General features: G+C 32.3%; 1 protein-coding gene across 1 annotated transcript in view; it reads left to right on the forward strand.

The window, feature by feature from the left end:
• LOC111692414 (leucine-rich repeat and guanylate kinase domain-containing protein-like) overlaps nucleotides 1-17,427 on the forward strand; it is a 30,424-nt gene extending 12,997 nt beyond the window's left edge. Inside the window, exons 5-7 of the mRNA XM_023456420.1 lie at nucleotides 2,852-3,172; nucleotides 14,092-14,249; nucleotides 17,252-17,427. Of these exons, the coding sequence (XP_023312188.1) occupies nucleotides 2,852-3,172; nucleotides 14,092-14,249; nucleotides 17,252-17,427 (655 nt within the window). The remainder of the gene's footprint in view (nucleotides 1-2,851; nucleotides 3,173-14,091; nucleotides 14,250-17,251) is intronic.
• The last annotated feature ends 2,805 nt before the right edge of the window (nucleotides 17,428-20,232 follow it).

Raw genomic sequence — 20,232 nt, forward strand, 5'->3', positions numbered from 1 at the left:
TTTTTTTTTCTGATTTTTCGTTTTTTATTTCTCATTTCCGCAAAAATAATTTAATTTTGACGAAACTTGGTGAAAGTATACCTTTCTCTGTCTTAAATAACCTCAAATTTTTTTAGATAAAAAAATTAAGAAGTTTCTGAGATATTCATTTTTTTCGGCCTGAAACACTTTTTCTTCAAAGAAAAATTCTACTTAAAAAATTATCGTACAGAGTTCTGCCGGTAATAATTTTTTTCGTTTTGACATATACTTTTTGGTGAAATAAAAAAATCTGTAATAACATTTCAAAAACATGCACGAAATGCAAAAAAAAATTATACATAAAACAAGCTAAAAACTTTTTAAGCGATTACAATAGTAATATCCTTTAATTTAGAATTAAAAATGACTTTAAATTTTGTCATAAAAATAGCAGCGACGTATTTAAAAATTGTATAGAGCGAAAAAATACAAAAGTTGTTGATTTTTGCATGATCTACAACTTTTGTAATGAAAACTTTTTTGTTTGACCTCAACTTTCGCCAGAAATCCCAATGATACAATTTTTCATAACTTTTCAACCCCCCAAATCAACCCTCCGCCGCCCCTGCTCACGCATTTATTTTTTTTAGATTTATTACAAGCCCTTTTACCATTTCCACTTATAAAAGTCCAGGTAACATTTTTTTTTCTCCAAGTGTAATTTGGTTGGACTATATTGACACATTTTCAAGAATAACAGAAAATCTATTTTTTCAGTGGAATACTATATTTCTCTTTAATTTAATTTTGTTTAGTGATATAAGAATTGATCTTAATTATGTAAATATTATGTACGATATAATCGGAAAAATTAAAATAAAATGTTTTACCAAAAAATTATTGGTAAAATAATGAAAAGAAAATAAACTTTATGAATTAAATTGATGATATTCAGGATGGGCCATGAATTTGTTCACTTTTAAATACTTAATAAAAATGAAACTACATGGCTTTTTTAAAAATTATTATTAAAAAAAAAAAACAAACGGGAATTTATTTTTTTAAAATATCATCTAAATGACCGCCGTCTCAGTTTCGACATTCTTCTAAACGAGAATAGAAATTTTCGAAGACTCTTCGGCAAAGAGACCGTGGAGATTGTAGTCATCTCTTCGCTAATGTTTGCTTTTAATTGAAGCAGTGTTGTTGGTTTGCGGGTGTCCACACGATTCTCAAATATCCCCATAAAATGAAATCTGCTAGCGTCAAATCGGGACTCCTGAGTAGCTACGGAAAGTCTCTTCTCCTATAAATCAGCTTTTCCGGGAATATTGCTTTCATTACTGGTCGTTAGAGGTGTGACGAGTGGCTGCGACTTGTTGCAGTCATGTGCTTCGATTGTACCCAAATTCTTGAAACTGTGGTACATTTTCACATACTCGGTAGAGTTTACAGTGATCGTAAGGCCGCGAAAATCCTAGAAGAAATATGATTCCTGGAGCTGAAATTTCCGTTCAAACTATTATCTTAGGAGGATTTTGGCTGCTCCAATGCTCTGCTGTTCTGTTTATTAACGTGCATTTTAAAGTGGAAGTGGGCTTCGTCGGAAAAGAAGATGTTATCAAAATTATTGAAGCGATCCAACATAATTTCGGCAAACAATTTGCGTAAATAATCCCACACGGTCTTTATGAAAATGTGAGTTCGGTCAAATTGGCTGAAATTGTGGTAAGTTGTTGGTTTTGTGTTACTGACAAAAAGTCTCTACAGTACTTGGGTCCGAAAATCAATTATTTCCTACTTATAGCGGTCTGAGTCAGTTCTGCTGATGGTGGCCGTAAAGTAGTATGAGTAGAATATTGCAAAAAAACAACAACTTTTGTGAAATGTTTATAGAAGAAATTAATCGGACGAAAAGTTGCTAATTAACATTTTTGCATGTGCCAAATACCAAACTGGCAGAATTGGCCGCTGGCAACAGTAGTTGTAGATTGCATTCATACATTTCTCAGTTAAATGCAATATCTCTAATTGTAAGTATCAATAAGTGAATTGGATAACGCAATTTTATCGTTAAAAAAATATATGGTGCTACTTTCAGAGACAGAAGTGGCTCAGGTTTGCTTTAAAAGTGTCGATCCCGTCTCTTCAAACTTCTTCACCCATTTCTTAATTAAAACTGAGTTCGGACACTGATTTAAGTCAAGTAAATCGCACTCGACGCTAAACAAGCGCCTAACAGTAATGAGTTTTTTAAATAAAATTGATTTATGTAAAAGGCGCTCTGCGGCCCCGTAAACCGAACCATTGTGACTAAATTTATGAGAAACAAGCTAGCGGCTAGTCCGCTTCGGGAGTCCCCTGACGCCTGAGTTTACGTGGCAAATTTTATTTAAATGTAAACAAATTCATTGTCCACCCTGCATTTGCTCAAAGGTGGAAAGCTTGCGCCATTGCTTCTCAACTGCCTAGGTGAACTGCAGCAAATATTCCATTTTAAATATAATATCTGACAAATTCAATTGAAGATTCTAGTGCCGGAAAGAAAAATGCGCAAATTTTGAAAAAGTTTGAAATTATAGGTTTCAAAATGTTCTCTATTTGTCAGGTGCAAATATGAAATTTGTGTAATTAATGGAAATTGAACTATAAGATAAAATTTTCGCATTTTCCCACTGCTCCAATAATGGAAAAAGTTACAGTGTCATTTATCACCTACTTGCAATATGTTATTTTTTTCTCACTTGCATGATTGTTTTCAATTGTTCTTATTATCACATCGGTCATATTCTTTTATTTCATCAATACTCTCTCATATCTTAAATAGAAACTACGTTAATAGAGATGGCCGACAGTGGTCTTTTTATCTACCTAATAATATCTGTTGAAGGTTGAATTTGATGAACAATCCAGTTACAACAATGAAGTACTATTTCAACGTGTGCGTGGAGAATATAAAACATTTGATAATCTTGGATGGAAAGAAAATATGTCCAGAGAAACGAATTCATATTACTAATACTTTTACTCCATTATTTCCTGGAAAAGTATCTCACGCAGAACTTATGTTACTTCAACAAATTAACTATCCCAATATTGATTCATTCTTACTGCCAATTAATCATCCCCATCCAATTATTATTGTTTTAGTGGGACCACCTGGATCTAGAAAAAGTTATATCGCAAGAAAGTTCTGCAGGACGAATAAAATGTAACTACTATTTTTACTTACAAAGTTGTCAGTGTAGTAGATAGTCTAGGCCCGTAAGTAGATCGTTAGATGACATACAAACCGTAAGTAGTTCCAGGACGCTGAGCTGATTTATTTTCATAATCTTTTAGCTGGCGGTTTTATATGATATCTAAAATGTCGGAATAATAAATATTTCAACTAAAAACATCGCACAGTAGATAACTGTTTAAAAATAACTTTTCAAATTTTGTTTAATGCTCCCTAATTCTTGCTTGCTTGCTTTTTAGTCGCGTATACATCTGAAAACTAATATAAGGCAAGACAAAAATCAAGCAAAAACCTTATAAATTCACAAATGTATATTCTATTGAAGCAGGGGAAATTACCTCGGTGAATGAGTTCCTTAAACGCTATTCTGCCTCGCTTTAAAAAATTAGACTTCACACTGAAAATTGGAACGATTATAGTAAGAAAATAAAATCTGTAGAATACATTATTGTGAAAGTTCCGATGTTATAGTTTTATTCTTCATCTGACATACTTGTCCTTGAGGCAGATCTATATGTAATTCCGATGGTCCACCAATTTTTTCAGTAATTTAGTGATAACTATGAATACAGCATTTATCATCTTTAATTATTATTACTTATTATTTAACATTATTTTCAGTGATAAATAAAATTCGGATGTATGAGTGAATAGCTTGTGCAGTGCATCATCATTTTACTGTGTTCAATGTTACTATTATAGATGTGACGAGAGTTTGGTCATGTGACTACAGACAAGCTGAAGATATTGAATACACATCAAATTCCCCCTTTGGTTTTTTACTTATTTCTTGTCTCTTGTTGACAAAATAGTACGCACGAAATTTTTAAAAAGACCTTGCAACTTACAACAAAGAAAACACAAGCCATAGGGCCATTTTTATTTTTTATTTTTTTGAAAAGCAATTTTTCATAAAATATTTGGGTGTGAAAAAAATGAGCATAACCATATCTAAATTTGGATATAATATAAGGGATTGAATTGAAATTGTTCCTTTACCGAATGTGATAAACTCACGTGATGTTGTCTTCCCGTTCAACTTCTCTCATTGTTTACAACAAACTTTCGATAATAATCTAGTCTAACCGTTGCTTACTTCGGAGTCGAATGATAAGCTATGCTCTCAGCTAAGCCAAAGTAAGGGCTAACACCTGTTCACATATTTTGATATTTGCCCCTGGTCGCGGACGACCTAACTTCTCCTAAAACTGTGAACAATGTCAACAATTAGATGGATGCTCTTGTGGACAAATGTATGAATTTGCTGATTTTAGAAATAATGTGGAATAATTGAAAAACAAAATTAAAGACAGAATGTGTCAATTTTCAATAAATGAGATTATAGAATATTTGAAAAAAATTTATAATATCAGTCAAACTTGAACTTTGTTTGTGTTTTTATAACTGTAAACTACTTTTTAATATAACAATTTTATTTGCAAAAATAATAAAAAATTATTTTAGAAGCTTTCATTTTCTAAACAGTCATAATGAAATTAACTTTATCTACGGCAAACGACTATTTGACAAACAAAACTTTCGAAAAATACGTTTTCAAAAAAAGTCTATTTTCTTTGAGCAGTAATCCATATATTTTCTGAAAATCACCCTTCCTCAGTTTTTAATAATTCAGTGCCATTTTAATACAAATATTTAAATATTCAAATATTACAATCATCAAGTATATACAGGGTGTCCCGGTACTTCATATAAAAAAGTCGAGAATAGCATTCATAGACTAAGGAAGTTTGTAGAAAGTGCCCATATTGAAAATGTATTTTGATAGTTTTCTTTCTTTTAAATTATTTTGTTAACTTACTTTAACTTATTCCTATTTTGTGTTATGTGTAAAGTGTATTTGTCGAATTTTCTAGGCTCTTACTTTAAAAATATGTACGATTCTAACGTAGCGATTATGTCTAATTAAAAATTAAAAACAAAAAATGGTGGAGGAGCCGCTCGATGTGAACTTGACATAAAATCACAAATAGGTTTTTGCTAAACTCTTAATTTTACTGAGTTGAATCAAGAGGGTATTATCGTTGGCAAATTCGTCAGGGAACTTATTTTTGATACAGGCAGATTGCAATCGTCATCTATGCAAAATTTCTGGGTTGTTAACCATTGGGCATAGTCCGTCCCTGACGTTCTGGGCATAATGAAGTTTCACTTACAACATCAAAAACAAGCTGTACGCATGTGTTATCGATCACCAAATTTACATCATGCTGAAGTTAACAGTTTAGAGACTGTAAATAAAAATAACTTTTTATTTTCTCCTTTGAGGGCCCGTATGTTAACGAAGGCCCGTACGAAAAAAAGAATATGAAGATATATATGAAGAACTGATATTATTTTGACATCAGCTATTTGTACTCGATTTTTTTGTATCAAATCCTGTATATGCGATTCGATTTTCACACATTTTCGAAAGTCGAGATCCAAATAAGAAATAACGTAACATAAAATTGTGTTTCTACAAAACAATATAATTTTCATAGTGTCTTATGAAAACAAAATAGGAAACCTGGAATGTAATGTACGATTAGACTAGCGGGTCTTAAGTTAAAATTCTCTTTTATTTGCATCCTTTACTTTTTCTCGTTGATAAAGAGTACATAAATTAGGTACATATTGTTTCATAATTTAATAATTACTGATGAAAAACATAGAGGATAATATCGCCTAAAATATGTAAGTACTTTACAGAATGATATATTTTCATAGTACTTTTGATACCACTAAAAATGGGAAAAAGCTAATCACGTTCTCGGCGATTCATGACAGATTCAGCTGTTGGTTCAGAACATTTTTTATTTTATAATTAAAGTAAAAATACGCTTTGAATTTATGGATATACAGGGTGATTTTGAATAGAGTAGCACAAACGCTACCAGTGCATCTAGATGAAAAAAATAAGGCGAATGAACTAAATATACCTTAGACAAAAGTTGCACTTCTGAGGTATTACAGGGTCTTGAATGTTGTAGAGCCAACCAATATTTCCTTCAATTTATCTTGAACGATGTGGCGTAAATCATTTATATTTGGTACAGACATTTGTCCATACATTGTCCATACATACTTTCTATTAATATTGTTTAAATATATCCACCAGAGGCGCTGCTGTCGACTACATGCAACATATTACTCCAAAGAATTTTTCACCCTGTATGAAAATACATATCTTATTTACATTTTCGGACGTAACAACTAAAAACAAACATTTTTTCTCTCTTGCATTTTTTCGATAAACGCGATAGTTTTTTTTAAATAATTTACGAAAAACAAACTTCGGAAATTTTACAGCGCCAATGGTTGCAGTCAGGTTGCAGTAATACAGAAACATCAACACACCACTCATTAATAGCTAAAGGAAAACGCTTTTCTGGTAAAGTAATTTTAATAAATTTATTTTGAAGGAACAGTAAGTATTCGTTATGTAACAAATCAAGTTATTTTAAGTGTAATTTAAATAATAAATTTTAATTTAAAACTAAGTACCTACTGTAATCTCGAATGTAATACCTACTAAGGAACATAACGTTATTTTAAAGTAAAAAGTTTCTAAAGAATATTTTCAAAGTAGTTCCCATTTTTCTGTAAACACAATCTACCACGACGATTAAAATTATGACGTCCTCTTGCAAATATTTCTGGGTTGTCACGAATATCGTCAGCTGCGAGAAAGATTTTTTGACGCAATTCTTCAACAGTATTAACAGGAGTAGCATAAACAAGACTTTTCAGTTGTCCCCATAAGAAATAATCAAGTGGGGTAATGTCCGGTGAACGGGCAGGCCAACTAACGGGTGCATCGACACCACGACCTACCCAACGTCCCAGAAAATTTAAATTCAACCATTGCCTGACAGCTATGGTACTATGTGCCGGAGCTCCGTCATGCATGTACCACATAACTTGTCGTACACCTAGTGGTATATCCTCCAATAATATTGGGAGATATTCATTTAAAAATCGAAGATATTCAAAAGCTGTCAGTCGACGGGGAAGAATAAATGGACCTATTAGAGCATCTCCAACAATTCCTGACCATACATTTACACTAAAATTGTCCTGAAATCTTGATGGACATATTTCATGGGGGTTTTTATCAGACCATCTATGACTATTACGATGGTTAACTAAGCCATGTCTTTGAAAACATGCATCATTGGTGAACAAAATGTGAGATAAAAAATTTAAGTCGTGTCTGGACATGTTAAGATACCACTGGCAAAAAACAATCCTTGCAGGTAAATCATTTGCAGTTAATTCTTGAACCGGCCGGTGGTGAAAAGGGCGTAAAAGGTTATCATGAATCAAGTTCCAAACAAGGCTTTGCGAAACGTTGTAATGTGTAGCTAGTCTTCTTGTACTTGTTTGAGGATTTTCTTCTAAATTGATAAGTATTGCTTCTTCAAGGTTCATTTCTGATATACCGTCTTTGTCCATTACCCTCACGCTTAGGTTGAATTTGGCCAGTTTCTCGCAACCTTCTTTCCACAGCTGAAAAAGATTGCCTGTGGGGAACCCGGCGATTTGGATATCTCACATGGTACAATCTTGTTGCGGCAGCACAATTTTTGTGACATTCAAAAAATACTTGGAGCATATCAACATACTCATTGTTAGTAAAATTTGCCATAATTAAACAACTATTATTTGAAATCGTTGATGACACTGACACATCAACACAAAAATAGCAAATTGTTTACTCAGCAAATTTGTTTCCGATTTACCAGGAGCAACTATGATGTTGGCGAAGTAGTCCCATACTTATCAATTTAAGCAGGAAATCCTCAAACAAATCGTGTTAGATTGTGTTCAAAGGAAAGTGGGAACTACTTTCAAAATATTCTTTATACAATTTTTACTTTAAAATAACGTTATGTTGTAGTATTACATTCGAGATTACAGTAGGTAGTATTAAATTAGATATTATTACTTAAATTAGACACTTAAAATAATTTTATTTGTTACATAAAGAATATTTGTTTTGATGTGTTTGTTACTGCAACCATTGGCGCTGTAAATTTTCCGAAGATTGTTTTTCGTAAATTATCTAAAAAAACTATCGCGTTTATCGAAAAAATGCAAGAGAGAAAAAATGTTTGTTTTTAGTTGTTACGTCCGAAAATGTAAATAAGATATGTATTTTCATACAGGGTGAAAAATTCTTTGGAGTAATATGTCGCATGTAGTCGGCAGCAGCGCCTCTGGTGGATATATTTAAACAATATTAATAGAAAGTATGTGTCCGCACTGGACAAATGTCTGTACCAAATATAAATGATTTACGCCACATCGTTCAAGATAAATTGAAGGAAATATCGATTGGCTCTACAACATTCAAGACCCTGTAATCCCTCAGGAGTGCAACTTTTATCTAAGGTATATTTAGTTCATTCGCCTTATTTTTTCATCTAGATGCACTGGTAGCGTTTGTGCTACTCTATTCAAAATCACCCTGTAGAATCGATCGGTGAGTTTTTTTATGGGATGCAACATTGTTTATAATCAAGAACAAGAGGGAAAATATTGATTTGCAAGCTTCCCTGGTAGTTGTTCTCCTGTCGAACAATTTCCGGGATAGTTCCACGTCGCCGCGCCGGCTTACATTTTGATACTTTGAAACTACTCTGTTTGAAGTATGTTCTAAAGTCATTTAATTTTTATGTTTCCAAATTCCAGGTAGTTGTAAGTTCTTATCTCGGTTAAAAACATTTTTTGTGTTGCTATTGCTTCTCATTATTTCCCAAAGTATTTTTCCTCTGATTTTAATATTGATATTGAGTGCTTTGTTTCTGATCACTTCTTAATAACTGTTAATTTCTCTAAATTTATTCTTAAGTCACACTTGTGTCTTTTTAAACCTTGTGTCTCTTCAGTTCATAAACCAGAACCCTAAAGGGGAAGAAAATCCATTTGATGCACACTTTTCTAACTGGGACGAACGGTGCTGCCACTAATGGTTTTTCGAATTAGTTTCGAATGATTGCCAGCATCTATGTTTATCAAAATCTAATAATATTTGAAGATACCCGTTATACAGGGTGTCCTACGGTGACGACACATTAGCCGTATTTCAGAGACTACTTCGATTTTAATTTTGAAAATTTGGGCAATAGTGTTTTCGGGGATGCCCGTCTCAACTAAAATAATGGCGTCCACCTAACGCTTCCGATTATATCGGAAGTTGACGTCATCTTCGTTGTTTTAAATGAAATGTCCTGTATATTATCGCAATTTTGGATGGATTCTACGTCAATTTTTAGGTGAACTTTCATAAAGGTTTCGTATTCTTATAGTTAACCGTTTTTGATACATTTATTTTTTTTCAAAAAAAGTTAAAAATCACTGTCTAATTCAAAAAGATGTGTATTTTACAATAATAAAGTTAGAGCGATAAAATTTACCTATAGGAGACATCACTAAAACTCTAAGCTCCCTGCCATAATTTCAAAATGACTTAATTTCATACAGGGTGGTAGAAATTAATGCCGAATTTAGTCAACTTTGAACCATCTTTATTTAATGGAACACCCTGTATATTTTTGCGCAACCTGAGGAACTATTTTGTTCTCTTTCGAATAATATTATGGTCCCCCATACCTATCTCTTCTGGTTTTTGAGGCATTTACTGTTTTTCCTGCAGTCAACGGATATCGCATAATTTCTTGCGAGGATGACTGTGAAATTTTTAGTGGAATTTCAAAACAAGCACTTAATCTGTCATCAGTTTATTGTTGTCAATTTAACACATACAGTTAATGTTTATTTGAATATTATTTATCGTTAAAGAATGGAAAACATTAACATTTATTCAAATGCTGACATTCTAAATTTATTATTTATTTATGGAGAGTGTCACAAGATAATAAATAGGGACTTGCAGGGTATTTAATGAAAGATATCCTTATTTACCACTACTGAGTAGACATATTTTACAAAGAATTTTAAGAAATCAATTAGAACATGGTCTTATTTCTGCACATAACATTTTGCCAAAGCCGACAACTTTAGATGAAGGTAACATCTCGTCAATGGTTTGGCATATTTTCATATTTACCCTGAATCATCAGTTAAAGAAAATCAGGGGAGGTACTTTAGTTACGAATACAATTTAAGTACACAAAGATACCTCCATATTTTGACAACCGTTGTAACAGATTTCTTAGAGGATCTACCCCTAGATCAACTAAGAAGCTGCTGGTGTCAACTAGAAGGTGCTCCACCTCATTGTGGAAACGAAGTATCCTGCCAATTAAATGAAATATTTGAAGACAGGTGGATTAGACGTCTAGGACCCTGGGATTGGCCACCAAGATCTCCAGATCTGTGATCACAAGTTTTTTATATCTGGGTGCAATAAAAGGGAAAGTGTACTCAACGCCAGTTTATTCCAAAGAAAACCTAGTTGCCCGTATAAGAGAAGCCTTTGAAACTTTACCTGCTACCCAAATATCCGGAGCTGTTACAGATGGGGTAACAAGAAGGGTACATAACTGTTTACAAGTAGATGGCGGTCATTTCGAGCAAATTAATTAGATTTCTGAAAATAATTTATTATTCGTATTATGTAGTTTAATTATGTTATCTTATTAAAATTTATTTTTAATTTATCCCTAACTGAATGGTAGTCAATGAGTACATCTCTCATTAGAAACTCTGCAAGTTGTATTTATATCTTGTGACACTCTCCATGAATAAATAATAAATTTAGAATGTCAGCATTTGAATAAACGTTAACGTTTTCCATTATTTAACAATAAATGATACTTTTGACGAGTGTATATAGTCAAGGATGATACTCAAATAAAAGTTCACCGTATGTATTAAATTGACAACAATAAACTGGTGACAGATTAGGTGCTTGTTTTGAAGTTCCACTAAAAATTTCATAGTCATCTTTGCAAGAAATATCCGTTGACAGCACGAAAAATAGTAAATACCTTAAAAACCAGAAGAGATAGGTATAGGGAACCATTATACCATTCGAAAGAGAACAAAATTGTCATCAGGTTGCGCAAAAATATACAGGATGTTCCATTAAAAAAAAATTAGGATGGTTTAAAGTTGACTAAATTCGGCATTAAATTTCTACCACCCTGTATAAAATTAAGTCATTTTGAAATTATGGCAAGGAAGCTTAGAGTTGTAGTTATGTCCCTTATACATTTATCACTCTAACTTTTTAACCTTTATGAAAGTTCACCTAAAAATTGACGTAGAATTCAAAATTGCAATAATATACAGGGTGTTCCATATAAAATAACGAAGCTGTCCTCAACTTCCGATATAAATGAAAGCGTTAGGCGGACGCCATTATTTTAGTTGAGAAGGGCATGCCCGAAAACACTACTGCTTAAATTTTCAAAAGTAAAGTCGACGTAGTCTCTGAAATATGTCAAATGTTTCGTCATCGTGGGACACCCTATTTGTGACATCTAAATTTGTCAGTAAAATCCAGCTAGAGAATCGTTTCTATATTTAGTTTCTGAGATACCCTAAAATGCGGAGGATTCACTAACGTCCAGTTTTTATTTGTGTAACAACAACGTTGCGATACATTTTCAGAGCCGATTCCCTTCATCTAAACAGCGAAAAAAAAAACAAGAGTAGGTAATCATTTTTTCAAAAGCAATCCTACGGGTTCTATAATCTTCGAAGGTTGAACGTGATCCTAGTTTTCTAATTACTCAATTACAAAGATACAAACTTAAAACTTGATACAGTCCAGTTCCCTACAGTTGATTGCAATGTTATACAGTTAATTTTTAAAATTCAATAAGTCTCCAATGAAACCAAAACAGATTTTATTCTCACGTAATACAACATTATTATTTTAAATTATTAATAAACTTCAACACCAAATGTCAAAAATAATTACTTTGTCCTCCGTTGATGGTTCTATCTTTCTCGTTTGCATTCACAAAACAGATGTTTCTGATATACTTAGAGATGTAACGCTTTATATATCATTTTTATGTCCTCGAATTTTCGATAGAAAACACAGGTTTTTAATTAATAATTGTAAATTTTGTATTGATTTATAAAGTATAGGTACCTACAGTATAGGGTTATATATAAATAGTTTTGCTGGCACATACACACTCTTTTGTTGAAATTGTATATGACAGTTTTGCATAAATGCGGCTGAATTTCATTGATACAGCGTTCAATTTCCTCCTTCAAGACGTGGGTCGTCGTGGGCTTGTTGGCATAAATGATTCTTTACAATCACTCGTGTATTTTCTGAACCCCAAATGCGACAAATTTGTCGATTAACGAAGCCATCTAGATGAAAATGAACCTAATCGCGGATGATGATTTTGTTAAAAAAAACAACATCCACTTGTTGTTCCATAATCCATTTAACAAATTTCTTCGCTCTGCGTGGTCAGTAAGTTTCAGTTTTTGAGTCCATTAAATTTCGTAAGCATGAAGATGCAAATCTTTCGTGAGAATAGGCTGTAGAGAGCTTCTCTAAACGTCCAATTCTTGACCACGATGCCGAGTTGATGTTCCTGGACTCTTAGCAGCGCTCTCGCGAATGATGTTTTGTGTTGAACGACTTGTTGAAGAACGACCAGAGTATTTACGATCACTAATTGATCCAGTCTCTCTGAATTTTTTAATTAATCTTTTCACAGTTGATGAAGTTAAATTACTATTCCAATCATATTCTTTACGAAAATTGCGAACTGTAGCTGCCAAACCTTCATTATGAAATGAAAACGCGTTGTTTTCCGTGTAGCGCTCCATTTTTAATAACTCTGATCTGTCAGCTGTCACGCAGGCTTTTTTTTTTGTTGCCAACACTTTACCGCACAAATGGCGCAAAATTAAAAACTTGCGTGAATTTTAGTACACCCGATATTTGGATCGATGTGTTTTGAGTCTGAACGAGATATAACTTACAAAGTATGCCATATATGTCAATGCTTTGTGCCTACAGGCAGAGCGATTTATTAATTTGCATGTACTACTTTTTAAAAAATGATATTGTGGGTTATTTGACTCACATTGCAAATTATATAATTTTTTACATAAAATAAAATGATTGGAGAAGAACATTATTTTATTATGATTATGCTTATAAGCATAGCATATGGTTTTATCTGTTATTGTAAAATTGTTTCATTTTGAAAGCATTGATATTGAACTACACAAAGTTCCATACAAATAGTTTTTTCTAGTTTTTGAATCTTTTGTTCTTTTTGATCTATACTATGAAGTATTACACGTTCGGCACTTATACTACGTACACTTTCTAGAAACATATTCCACTGTATTTTACAATTCACAAATTAAAAAGTAATAGAGCATTGCAAAATATAATGGTCAAAATAATATGTATGTGATCTTGAACGAAAAAAGATATCGAGATCAGGTTAGTTGTTTTTGTTCGGTTAAAATTTAATTCGATATATCTTACTACTACTGCTACTTTTCTCCTTAAAAAATACGAGGAATCTTCCCAAACAAAAATGTCAAAATGGCTCACCCTATATAATAAATATTTTTTTTAACTTATTTGTATGTCGCATAATTGCAAAATAATTATTATAAATAAGGTCAGATAGATTTACCTCAGTATTTACGTTAAATCACTTGAATTAATTAACGTTAAGTCGTTAATATTTTTAAAATGTTGAACAATCTTCAAAATTTTCATAAACAGTTAAAACATAATTTAGTTGCTATTTTCTGACAGACTTTAAGTTTTACTATGTAGGTAAGTTATAGAAGATTACTGTACTTTTTGTGTTTAGATTCTTCCTTTCAGAAAAATTATATAACCACGCTAACAATTTTAGACTTTATAAGGAAAAAATAAATTGCAGTAATTATATGACTCAAATTTCAATCATTTTTATTTTTAGGCTGGTTTATGGGGTAAGTTATACGACTAGACCTAGAGTAGAAGGTGAAGTTGAGGGTGAAAATTATTATTTTATTACTACTGAAGAATTTAGAAACTTAGCTCGTACTGGAAAGTTCATCGCTGTGTCCGAATTTAACGGACATTCGTTTGGAATCGGTAAATAAACATTTTTTATCTAGTTTAAAAAATATTTCACAACATAAAACCAGTGACGTATTTGGGATTGGGAAGAGCAGTCTTGACTAACTAGTTAAGTCATATATACAGGGTGTATCACGAAGAGGGCCCAGTAGGATTATCTCAAAAAGTAGTCAGAATTGAAATCTGAAAATTTGTTTATATTATAATAGGGGTTTATCAAAAAGATCTATTCAATGAAAATAATGTCAACTTCCTCGCACTTCCAGTTATACTGGAAGTCATCATCAGCTCTGTTATTTCAAATGGAACACTGTATACTTATGCATTTTTTAATTCTGCGGCAAATTCTAGACTATTTTCATATAAGGTACTATGGGCCAAAATGTGACATTTTTCAAGTTATTATTAATTTTCGAAAAAAAAATGAGGGATGTAACTGATTTTTGAAAATAGAATAACTCCGACATTTTGCAATTTGGCATAGATAATTTAAAAGCAATGGAATTCACCCAGTTGTGGTGTATACGTTGTCCACCAAAATAATTATCACGCCAAGTAGAACTCTAATACTTTATTAAATAACTGATTGAGACAGAAATTGAAATAATAAAGGTACTTGGTTACAACCAATAACTTGATGTGCCGATCAACTAGAGAATGTCCCAGATTGCCTGCCTAAGGGTACGGTCAGCTATCTAGAAGGGTCGTTATTCTTTAAGATTTATGGCACGACAAGTGCTCCTGAGACAAGCAAATCTGCTTCAATACAATTTCTTATTTATAATTCAACCAGTTTATGTCAAATTTGCAAAAAATTCATACAGAGTGTTTAAAAACGTGTGGCCAATATTGTGACGTTGAAATTGGATCTACTCAAAAATTTCAAATGGTACACCCTGTATTACATTAATGGATGCAGAATTAAATTTACTTTAAAATGATACTATAGTTCCCTATACCCGAAGTATGTTCTTGTATAAATTGGAAATTACTGATAGGGCATAGGTAACACTACATTATGGTAGGTATACCAACAAATTAAAACATTTAATACTAGCTGTTTCATTTTTGCTGTTACATTTTGATAAGTTCAAACACAATATCTTTGTTAACTTAAATGGAACACCCTATATTTTTTTACTCAGTTGTATGCAGATTGAAATTTCCTTTCAAGCCATATAATCATTGTTAGGGTTGTCGCTATTACTTTTAGAGATATTTACAATTTTCTATTTTTTGGACAGTTTTTCTTGTATCAGACCTGTTGTCAAATTCGCCATGACCAGAAACACTCCAAAAACAATTGAAATAACATGACATTTGTCAAGTTAGTTGTGAAATTATTTATTGTGTCTGGATAGTTTTTGCCGAAAATTTAATTAATGAGGATTATTTTAATTTGTTTAATATTCTTTTATATCTAAAAATGATTGAGAGTTGAACGACCGAAGAAAAGGCATTATATTTCATTAGGAAATGTCTTACGGATGAAATGCAATACACTGAATTTTACAGGAAAAACGTTTTATGTTCAATTTTATTTAATTTTATTGTGATATTGCATAATATGTGTCAATGTAGATTATCTACATGTATTGTTTTTTTATCATGCCGCCGTCACAAGAAGTTATCTCCTTTGTCGCGAGAACATCTGCCTGATTTGCGTTCAAAATTCCCCCCCATAAGATCTCAAAACAATGTGCCTATTGTCGTTGTTAGGGAACAACTGAACTAATTAAAAAGAATGTCAATCGACAGCTTTGTAAATCCAATTGTCAAAAGAATTACATTTAGCATCCAGTTTGCTACATTCTTGGCGTCACAAGTATTTTTATATTTTTATATACTCTACATCGTCACCGTGATGGCGAATGGTTTAACTGACGATGTCGCCCATTTAAAAGCTTCGACCTGATTAGGGTAATCAGACTTATTCGGAAGGGTCTCAGCACCACCTAACCGCGACGACACTTTCGCGCAAGTAATACAAACTTGTCAAACATGCCCCAAACCACTTATCAAAAAAAATCTTGTAAAACGAATGGTTTTTATCTCATAATAACTTTTAACAAAATGATTTCCTGAATTACAACTACTTCATGGACTATATGCCCTAACTTGCATTGAGTTATATTCCCAGTATATTGCAGACTATCCGTCGGGAAACTCACAGCATTTCAACTTATTAATTCTCATCAATATGCCACGAAGCATATTATATTAGTATATATCGTGAGATACTTAAAATGTAGGTACTATCAAACCCGTATATGTTTGGTGTGCTCGACCGACGAACAATTCTGGCTGTAATTAATGAAATTGCTGGTGTATTCTAATACTAGTCGGGACAGTAGTCGTTTTGCAGAATATCACTAGTGAAAAAGATTATTTCGCACAGGCGATGCTTTTATAGTACCTAAAGATTAACTGGTCGCTTTATGTTAGTAGGCATTAGACTAATTTCGTAACATCAGATCACAGGACATTTAGGTTTCCCTAGGAAAATTAGGAATTGGCGCTCCTACGTATGTATTCAAACTGTTTTACTATAATTTTATTAAACTCATATAAACACATTCGGTGGTTCGGTTAAAGTATGGAATTAGCAATAAATTTATTTAATTCTTGTAAAATGATGTACCTATAACATTTTCATCGCTTTCGTAGAGTTAATGTTGAAATTTTCTCAATTCTCATTCTTTCGAAGTTATTATATAACCAATAGATTTTTAAAGCAGCACTAATTAGGTGACAAAATCCTACTGGTTTAATTGATTTTAGGTTTAAAAAAATATAAATAAAATGTAATAATTTTGTTAGAAAATTGGTGGAAACGTGTAATATTTTTCGTTTAGGGCAAAGAGGAAATAATAATGAATGACAATAAATACATAGTCAACTATATAAACTAACTAACTATAAAATACTCTACCTATACTTAATTTCTGGTATTTACCTATTTAAATACGAATAAATCAAGAAATTATAAAAATGTGTTAATGTTATATTAATTTTAGCATACGAAGAAATATATAAAGCAGTGGATAAGATTTTGGTATTTCATTCCGATATAACTGCCGCTGTAACTTTGAAGACCAGAGCTGTCAATCCGAAACTTGTTCTAGCGATCCCGAAAAGTGAGCTTATCCATTTGAAATGGTTAAGGGAGAAATATTTTTTCAATGAAACGTAAATCAGAATTTTATATTAATATTCTAATTCCTACAGTATTTATTCTGTGTGGCACGAAGTAGAAGAAATATGTGTATAATATACAGGGTGGGCCACCAGTAACGCCTCGGTGGCTAGAGACCAAACGGCAAATGTTATAACATTTTTTTATAGAAACCTGTTTAGGTGGGTGTGTGTAGGTTGATTCCGTAATCAAAATATTTTGAAATATACAGGGTGTCCAGGAAAAGCGTACCATAGCAAAGTTATGTATTTTTAAATGGAACACCCTGTATTTTACTGCATTTTTGAAGGCACCGTAAAAAAATAGGTGAACTTTATTAAAGGTATACCTTAATACAAAATTAAAAACTTTTTATAATTATTTTGCTTATAAAATAATATTTTTTATTAAAAAACTTTCTTGAATATCGTCATGATTGATGCTTTACCAATTCAATAAAGACCTCGATAAAGGCACGTTAATACATCTTACAAAAAAATTCGATAAAAAACGAAACGGCACAAATATCTTCAATACCGTTAGAGATAGGTATAGGGAACCTATACACAGTTTGAAAGAGTTTTAAATTTCCTAACTTCCAAAGTAAAAATATACTGGGTGTCCCATTTAAAATAACCAAGTTATTGCAGTTTAAAGTTGAGAAAAGTTTCCAGCAGTTTTTTTGAACGCCCTGTATAATACTAAGTGATGACAAATATAATAATTTATAACTTCAAGGATCTAAAATACTCTTTCCAAAGATGCTTCTTTAAAATTATTTTTTTATTGCTAATATTAAATTTCAACGCTAAGCCTGCATTTTCACTAAAATTGAAATATCTCACAAACAATAAGTCCTAGGTATGCAGAACCTTTAATAAAGTTTACATATATTTTTTTTTCTGTATGTTCAGTAAAATAAGGGCGTTCCATTTAAAAATACATAACTTTGATATGGTACGCTTTTCCTGGACACCCTGTATATTTTAAAATATTTTTAAAATGTAGCCGTAATCAACTTACATGTACCCACCCAAACAGGTTTCTATAACATTTGCTGTTTGGTCCCTAGCGACCAAGGCGTTACTGGTGGCCCACCCTGTATTAATGATAAATGACCTATTTGATCTTACAGAGGAAAGAAAAATCAAATTAGATTTACCTAATATTCATGACTAAATAAAGAAATGTTTCCTTAGTTTTATAATGTAAATTTAAAATAGGCTTTTCATTTGAATAATATTGATCGTCTTGCTTAGTTGATACGACATAAAAGACTAATTTTTTCTATAGAGCTCTATTGAAAAATAAAACACTAGATAAAAAAAGTACGTTGGGCTGTGGACCAGACCAGTGTATCTCAAAGTACTTTGACGCGCTGAATTCGATTCTAAAGTCAGAATTACCAGATCGGTTCGTATGTTGACGTTGACCCTAAGAGCCAGAAAGAGGTTTTCGAGATTTAAAACTGACTTGAATAGTCAGGGACTGGAGAAATATTTGAATTCATGATCTCATCTCATCTCATTGCACCATAACCCCATAGCTTCATAGTTCCATAACCTCGTAATGCTGGGATGTGTGTGTGAGAGTGTAGAACCATGAAACTCTATGGAAACTACATGACTATGAGTTGATAGGCCTCCATAACCCAATAACCCCGTAATCTCTTAACCCTGGGTATTCAAAGATGTATACTTACGAAACTTTGAGGAATTGAATCTGTAATCCTTTAACTCGAAGCATGCAAGCTGCTGTAGACCATGATGTGGGGATATAGATTTGTGTTACAAAGTCACCCGCAGTTTGTTTGTATCTGAACTGACAACATAGTATGTCACAAAAAAATGGATTGGGTCATGGAAAAAAACCGTGTATCTCATAGAATATTGAGCCGTTGAATTCGTCTTTTAACCGTGTCATCAGGAAACTCCTCCAGAAAGCGGTTTTAAACCAATTTGATTGCAAAACAATCTCTGATTAAATAGCCAAGGAAGTACTATTATGTTCTTTCAGTGTAGATGTAAAGAGAAAAAAAATGTTGCTGCCAGAACACAAATCTTTATGCCCCAGATCATAGGTCTACGGTAGCTTCCATGGTCCGGGTTAAGGGATAGCGGAGTTGAAGCAGGACTATAAAATTTTGGAGATGATTTTATAAATTTAGCTTGCCGAACCGGGAATATCTTGCTCTGAGAAATAGTCCAGACAGTATCTGTTTCAAAGAGTCCATAATTGGGTGAATCGTATATCCACGGAGAATTTTGGCTTTTTGGCTTTCAAATATCACTAGAAATGAAAATTTTTTTATGCGCATAAAAAAAATGTGGGCTTAACTTTTGGCGGCACAATATGTTAAAAAAATTCGAAAAATGTCATATTTTTTTCCTATTTATTATGTATCTTTTCAAGAGTTGATTTTAGGAAAAAAATGTTTGTAATTAAATTTTACAAAATATGACTAGTTACAAATCGAATGAATCATGATTATTATTGTAGAAATCGAAAAAATCGCCAAAAATGGGGTTAAAAAACAATACATTTTAGGGAATTTTTTTGAGGTCTTTAAATTGGATCTTCATACTTGATTCAAGAAAACTTCATATTATGTTGAATCATCACACCAAATTTCATTAAAATCGGTTCGATAGATTTTGCATAATAATTTTGCAATCCAGATTTTGAAAACAAAATTGCAAATTTTCAAAATTTTGCACAGCAAAAACCAAGGCCCTTAGATACTTGAAAATTTAATCACATATAGAAGGGCTATCAAGCTTTCAAACGCTTTTTGAAAAATTCGAATCCGTCAATTAGGAGAGC

The sequence above is a fragment of the Anoplophora glabripennis genome, unplaced genomic scaffold (genome assembly GCF_000390285.2).
Source record: "Anoplophora glabripennis isolate ALB-LARVAE unplaced genomic scaffold, Agla_2.0 scaffold1504, whole genome shotgun sequence".
Taxonomy (NCBI): Eukaryota; Metazoa; Arthropoda; class Insecta; order Coleoptera; family Cerambycidae; genus Anoplophora; species Anoplophora glabripennis.